The following is a 7,623-nucleotide window of genomic DNA, read 5'->3' as shown; positions in this document are numbered from 1 at the left end:
TCCTGGCAAGGGACTGATAAGTGCTAATGAATGGGACAGTCCCCTCCAACTTGAGGGAAAAATCTCCCTCTCCCTCAGGGAAAGATAGGCAGGGTTTGAATCAAGAGCTAAAGTGAGGGTAAAATGGAGGCTGGAAAAATGGAGATCAGAAACCAGGGTTTCTTAGGAGTGCTGCTCCAGGAATTGAGACCAAACTGGGGAAATTAAAACCCAGAAAAGAAGTCTGCATGGAAAGCTGGGAGTTCATTAAACCCAAGCCCATGTCTCTTCCTGCACAGGCTGACACCTTCCCCTTGCTCACTCTGACCCTGTGGGGGAGACAGTTGGCTCAGTTTATAATTGCCACGTATTGAATTTTAAATTATCATATGAAAATGTTGAGTCCATTTCTCATCCTTCTTCTGGATCTATGTTGTAGGATAGGACCTTCATAAATCTTCAGGATCTGTTGTAGGACAATGGCTCAGACATTTCTATATTAAGGTCCCAAAGATAATAGCCTCAAGTTATAAATATTCAATACTGAATTCACCTCTCTTTTTTTTCAGTAAACCAATACTTACTTTAGACTTCAGTGTTTACTGCCCAAGAATCCCTTGTAGTGTATTGGAGTCTCCTATAGAAAGCATTTTCCCCTCCTTTTATAAGGGGATAAGGAGAAAATATAGGGAGGGGGGAGGGGAAGTACCTTGAGGGCCTAAAATATGTGCCCCAAAATGTAGATTGACTCTCAAATTCTGTTTACTTTAGCTTCAAAAACTTCTGGAAAATTTTGAAAGTCATATGATCCATGAGGTGCTAAGAAAAGTTAACAAGGAAATAGCTTTAGTTATGTCAGAAAAGGCTAAAGAAGACTGTGTCCTCCCTACAGGTAAGGTACATTTGAATTTGCAGTATTTCTGTAAATTTCCTCATATTTTTCACTTTTTAAAAAGCAGTAATATTCCATTCCATTCACATACCACAATTTGTTCAGCCATTCTTTTTGTTTTCTGCTTTGTTTTGTTTTTACCACATGAATATTTTGGTGCATATGAAGCCTTGCTTTATGTCTTTGACTGCCTTGGAGTATCTGCCCTAAGAAGAAATGCTAGATCAAAGGATTTAATTTTTTTTTTTAGTTTTTTTTTTGGTAGGGCAATTGGGGTTAAGTGACTTGCCCAAGGTCACACAGCTAGTAAATGTATCAAGTATCTGAGGTCAGATTTGAACTCAGGTCCTCCTGACTCCAGGCCTGGTGCTCTACTCTCTGTGCCACCTAGCTGCCCCAGGATTTAATTTTTTAATTTATTTTTGACTAATAATTCCAAATTATTATCAGAAGAGATAAGCCAATTTACAGATCAACCGATAATGTATTAGTGTGTCTGTCTTTCCATAATGCCTCCAACATTGATTATTTTCATTACTTATCTTTGCATGAGAAAGACCAAGTTGGCATAATGAATAGAAAGCTGTCCCTAAAGCCAGATAGTCCAGGTATCAAATCCTGTCTGTGACATGTACTGGCTATGTGACTCTGTGCATATGATTTTAACCTCTCATACTCTAGACAGCTCTCCAAGACTCTAAGTTGCAGAGGAGGCACTATCCTTCACTGGTGGAGGGAGTTTCTTCATCTACATGTTCCCTATCTCTGCCATATTTGTTAGTTTGAGGGGTGTGAGCTGTTGATTTGTTCTTTTAATTTGTGTTCCTTTTTTTAGGATCATAGTTTTACAGCTGTAAGGGATCATAAAGGCCATCTGATATCATCCTCTCATTTTATATATGGGCAAGCTGAGGCCCACAGACCTTAAATGACCCCAAGGCCACATAGCTAGTAGGCAACAGAACCAATATTAGAATCCAGATGCTAGGGCTTCAGGGCCAGAACCTTTTCCACTGTAATACATTAATGATTTGGAGAAATCTTCCATACGGTTGCTGAAAGTCTGTAATTCATTTTCCTTTTAAAACTGTTCATACCCTGTGACTAAGCATAACTGTTGGGCGGTAACTCTTAGCCTTATTCAAGATGTATGGGAAATTTACATGTGTGTATCTCTATATCTATAAACAAATTAAAGGCAGATAAGAACCAGATGTGTGTATATATGTGTGTATATTATCTATAACACATTTATATAATATATATGTAATATGCACATGTCATATATGATAGGTATATATAGTAAGTATCTGGAGTAGGACTTAAACACATATACACATGTGTACAGGAGCACATGTGTGCATGTACATATATGTGTGTGTGTGTGTGTGTGTGTGTGTGTGTAAATGCATACATACTCCATGTGGAGTAACCTCTACCATTTGTCCTTCCCTTTCATGGGACAGAAGTCTTCCCACTGACATGGGGCTGATGCTCCTGAAATGCAATTAAAGCAACTGATTTTCTAATGCTGGTTATTTATTGACTAATGTGGAGAAGGGCTATCTTTCTATTCACATCAAATTTTTTTGTGCATATATGTATATATATATGCATATATACACAGATATATACATATATTCATATGTTTGTGTGTGTGTTTAATTCATCCTTTTCATTAGAAGGTCAAATACTGAAGCTGAAGCTTAAGTACTTTGGTCACATAATGAGAAGATGAACTCATTGAAAAAGATCCTAATGTTGGGAAAGATTGAAAGTGAAAGGAAAAGGCGATGGCAGGAGATGAGATGGATAGATGGTATCATGGAAGCAATGAACATGAGCTTGGACAGACTTTGGGAGATAGTGGAGGACAGAAGGGTTTGGCATGATATGGTCTAGGGTATCATGAAGAATCAAACATGACTGAATTACTGAGCAACAGACAACAACTAGATAGCTAGCTAGCTATAGATACTGTCTATGTATATATCTATGAGCTTCAGTTTCCTCATTTATAAAGTAGGGATAATAATATCTGTAACACTTAGCTCAGAGTTATGAGAATCATGTGAAATAATATATGCAAATATATGTAAAAATATATGTAAAAATAATGTATATAAATACTTTTCGAGCTTTAAACTATACACATATGTTTACATATGTATACATGCAGGTATGTTTATACATATAGACATCTCTATATTCATACGTACACATGTGTGTATTCATACATAATACATATTGTGTACAAAAACTCTTATTTTCTTTTAATGAGTAGACCTGAACTATGACATTGTTCAGAGGCAGCCTGTTATAATAGAATGAGCACTAGATGGGGTGACAGAGACCTAAATTTGAAGGCTCATCCTGTCATTTCATAGACCCACCTCTCTGGGCTTCAATGAGGAAGCTGGACCACGTACTCTCTAGGGGACTCCCCTGAATCCACAATCCGTAATAATTCATGGGAGAAAAATAATCCACCACTTTTCAGGTTAATTGGACTCTTTGAAGGGTAAAAAATATTACAGCTCCACTTTTAAAAAGATGAATATGGTCCATACAGGATTAATTAATAACCACAGGTCTTGCCCTTCCTGCATTGTTTGAGCAGCTTTCATAGAATCTGAGCTCAGTAAACAGGGCTTTCTTCTAAGCCCTGAAGTGAGAGGCTGAGCTCCCAGTGTCTCTGGAGAGCTGTGTAAGGGTGAGTTCACATTACAGGATATTAAAGAAGTGACAAAGCAATTAACTGCTGCTGCTGCTGCTGCTGTTGGATTCGCCTCCTCCCAGAGGAAGCCTTGGAGGATAGCCCAAGCACTCAATAGATGAACCTTTCTAAATACCATGGATTGTACCTTTTATGAGAATGCTTATCTTTTCATGAATTTTTAAAGGAAGTGATAAAAGCAGCAGTAATTGTATTACACACTTACGAAGCACTTCAAAATTTGAAAATACTTTACCTACATTATATCATGTGATCCTCACAACAATTCTGTGAGCTAATAAGTATTATTGTCCCCATTTTACGGAGGAGGTAACTAAGGCCAGAGAGGTTAAGTGATTTGCCCAGAGCCACACAGCTAGTGAATATCTGAGACAGTATTTGAACCCAGGCCTTCTTTATTCCAAGATCAAATGAGATAAAATTTGTAAAGCACTTGGCACAGCATCTGGCACATAGTAGGCACTTTATAAATGCTTATTCCCTTCCCTTCTCCATCCTGTAGTCTCTTCACTATGCCACTAGAGACTGGGACCATTTTCCTCAAGATGTTCATCTGTGATTGGTACAGCTTCTGGTTCCAGCAAATTAAACAGAACCAGGGATGAAAATGAAAGTAGAATCATTATCCGTGATGATCACGTGATAGCAAGGGTGATTATATTGCCTGGCTTCTCTTTCACAGAGAAGGAAGGTTGAATCAGTTATAGATTTTCTATAATTCTGTGGACACTCAAAATATGTGTCAATACTGAATCTCGTCTCTCCTGATTAACAGACACATTATGACTTTTTTTTGTTTGCTCTGGTCAGAAGGCAGGAGCAGAAGTGATAGTTTTAAGGTGCAGAGAAGTATTCAGGGTTAATGTTGAAATAATAAAAATAAAAAAACTTAGAGCTACATAAGAGCAAAATGGGCTTGTTTGTCCTTCATTCTCAAAGATTACCAAAAGCAAAATGAGTTACTGCTTGGGAGGTGGTCGGTTCCCCTTCATCAGAGATTGATGGTTGTTGTTTTCCAAGTGAACAAACTTGTATTAATCTCTAGGGGCGGCATCACATCGTGGATAGATAGAGATCCTGCCTCAAAGCTAAGAAGACTTTGCTCAGATCCCTCCACTGACACCCTGGATATGAGATCATGGGCAAGTCACTCTAGCTCTGAGTGCTCAAGGCAGCTCTCTAAGACCCTAACTGTCGGGGTACGTGCCAGCCTGCATATGTAGCGGGAGTTTCTTCACCCAGGAGTTCCCTGTGCCAACAAAAGGACGGCGTCTTTCCTTATCCTTTTTAAATCTTGGTTCAGCCGCTCAGTTCAGTGTTGTTTTCATCTGCATTGTGACAGTGGTCATTGTGTACATTGTTCTCCTGGTCCTGCTCTTTCTTTGGTCCTCCCTCCCTTTGGACCCTTGTCAATGTCTGTGCTGAGATGTGCCTAGAACTAGACACATTGCTCTAGAGGTGGCATGCTCTGGGCAGAGCATAAGGGAACAATCGCCTCTCTCTGTGCGTGCTAGGACAGCGTTGGTGTGCTGGGCTTCCACGGCACATTACTGATTCAATCATGAGCTGAGGGCCCCCCAAACCCTCGCATCACCCCCCTCCACCCTGCCGATCCCCGCTAGAGGTCTTCATACCAAGGCTGGGAGAGCACAGAGGTGATTCTTGTTCAGGTATAGGTGGCCTAGACAGCCTCCAAGGGCCTTTCCCGCTGAAATGCTGGGGTCCCTCTGACTCTAGATCCTTTGCTACATTTCTCTCCAAACGTTTGTCCTTGCAAAGTCTAGCTTCTGGACTCAACGTTTTACTGAAACTTCTTCCTCAGAGGTTCTGATGACTAAGCCTTTTGTTTGGTCCCGATCCCCTGTGACCTCTCTGAAGTTTTGACACTAATGAATACGAATGACACATCCCTCTGAATCTCCTTTCCTACCGTAGCTTCAAAGACATTACACTCTCCTGGGTTCTCCTATTTCTCTAATCACCCCTTCTCTGTTTCCTCTGACAGCTTCTCTTCCTAACTCTTTGATGTGAATGTTCCTTGGGGGCAGAGTATATAGAGCCCTGAAGTTGGAACCTGAGTTCAAATCCTGCCTCAGATACTGACTAGCCGTGGGGCCCTAAGCCAGTCGCCTTGGTCAGCCTCAGCTTTCTCATCTGTAAAACGGAAATAATAGCACCTACCTCGCAGGGTCGTTGTCAGGATTAAAGGCAATGATGCACATTAAAGCACTCTATAAATAGGAGGTTAGAGGCCTTGAAGCCAGGGAAACCTCTGACATATACTGGCTGTGTGGTACTAGGCAAAGTCGCTCACCCCTTTCGTGCTCTAGGCAGCACTCGGAGACTACAAAGATTACAAAGTACTTTACATACATTATTGGCTCACATTATATTTTATATACATCATTTCTGCATGTGTGACAGAGAAGGTGCCGATCTACATTGATTAAGGAAGCTCCCTCTGCCAGTGAAAACAATAGGTCATATTCTCATACCTAACCTGTAAGTAGGAGTTGTCATTATTATTAATCTTCTCCCTTAATTAATTTTCTTCCCTCCCTCATTTGTTTCAATGGTTTCAGTTGCCAACTCTATGCAAATAACTCCCAACTCCATTATTTCCAGTCCCCAAGTTCCATGTAGACATCTACACTGGTGTCCCACCAGCCCCTCAAACTCAGCATGTCCAAAACTGAGCTCAATATGTTCCTCTGTCTGACATAAGTCTTTCTGCCTGTAAGAATCACCATTCCCTGAGCCTTCCCACATCCCACCATTCACAAAGTCTCTCTCATTTCACTCCTTCCTCTCCCTCATTATTCATTTTCCATCCATCACCGAATCTTGTTGCTCTTACCCCCTCAACATCTCATGGATCTGTTGCCTCAGTCAATAAGCATTTTGTAGTCAAGTATCTTCTTACGCACCAGGCACCGTGGTAGGCACTGGGGAAACCAAGACAAAAGATGACATCATCCTTTTCCTCATGGAGCTAACATTCTAACAGTGGAGATAACATATATCTATATATCTATATCTATATATATCTATATCTATCTATCTATCTATCTATCTATCTATCTATCTATCTATCTATATATATATATATATATGTAAATACAAAAAAATGGAATGGGAGTAGAGAGACCAAACCTGTGATTTTCATTGGAATGGAGAATTCCCTGTGAGGAAACTCGCCCTAAAATACCAATGCAGACAGGCACCCCCTGCTCTTCGTTTAGTCTCAGAAAGTAGCCTAAGGCACTGAGAAGTAGAAGGCTTTGGTCACACAACCAATATATGTCAGAAACAAGCCTTGAACTCAGGTCTGTGTGATGCTGAGGGATGTACGGGTGTTCAGGGAGGACGAGCAGCTCTTGTGTGAGGGTTTGCCAAGTCCTTTTCAGGGCTACCTATCCACCTCTGGTGTCCACCCGGCACTCAACTCTCTGTGGCTCAGAGAAGCCGTAGCACGCCGAGTGGCCACACCTCAGTAAACCAACTCAGCAGACAGGCCAAACCAGGTTGAGGGTAATCAATGGGCCACAAACCTTAACTTGGGGTCTCCACCCTAAGCATGCGAAGACTTCTCCCCAGGGAATGGGCGGATGAGAACAATTTGTCCCAACGTCCATGAAGGCGGTTGAAGCAGGTGCTTTAGCGGAGTAACATCTAGCAATCATGTCCTCCTTGTTATACCTGCGTGATTGTGGGCAGCCGTTCAGTCCATGAAAATGCGCTGGTTTCAGTACAGTTCTGAGTTCTCGAGAATGTTTTTGAATTCTGTATTTGTAGTATGGGAATTTGTCTTCTATCATTCTGTGGAGTTAACTTCTGATCAATAATGGTAGGCGTGTGGGCAGCTAGGTGGCGCAGCCCTGGAGTCAGGAGGACCTGAGTTTAAATGTGGCCTCAGATGCTTGACGCATGTGCTAGCTGTGTGACCTTGGGCAAGTCACTTAACCCCAGTTGCCCTGCCCCCCCAAAAAAAAACTAATTCTAGGCACCAGGCCAT

General features: G+C 41.2%; 1 protein-coding gene across 1 annotated transcript in view; it reads left to right on the top strand.

The window, feature by feature from the left end:
• Positions 1-7,623, top strand: part of LOC118857688 — a 202,180-nt gene that overhangs the window by 166,594 nt on the left and 27,963 nt on the right. The window contains 1 exon segment of the mRNA XM_036768262.1: positions 751-871. Coding sequence (XP_036624157.1) covers positions 751-871 — 121 coding nt within the window.

Source organism: Trichosurus vulpecula, chromosome 7 (genome assembly GCF_011100635.1).
Source record: "Trichosurus vulpecula isolate mTriVul1 chromosome 7, mTriVul1.pri, whole genome shotgun sequence".
Taxonomy (NCBI): domain Eukaryota; kingdom Metazoa; phylum Chordata; class Mammalia; order Diprotodontia; family Phalangeridae; genus Trichosurus; species Trichosurus vulpecula.
Note: the sequence above shows the minus strand (reverse complement) of the source record. Positions and strands in the feature narration are given on the sequence as shown.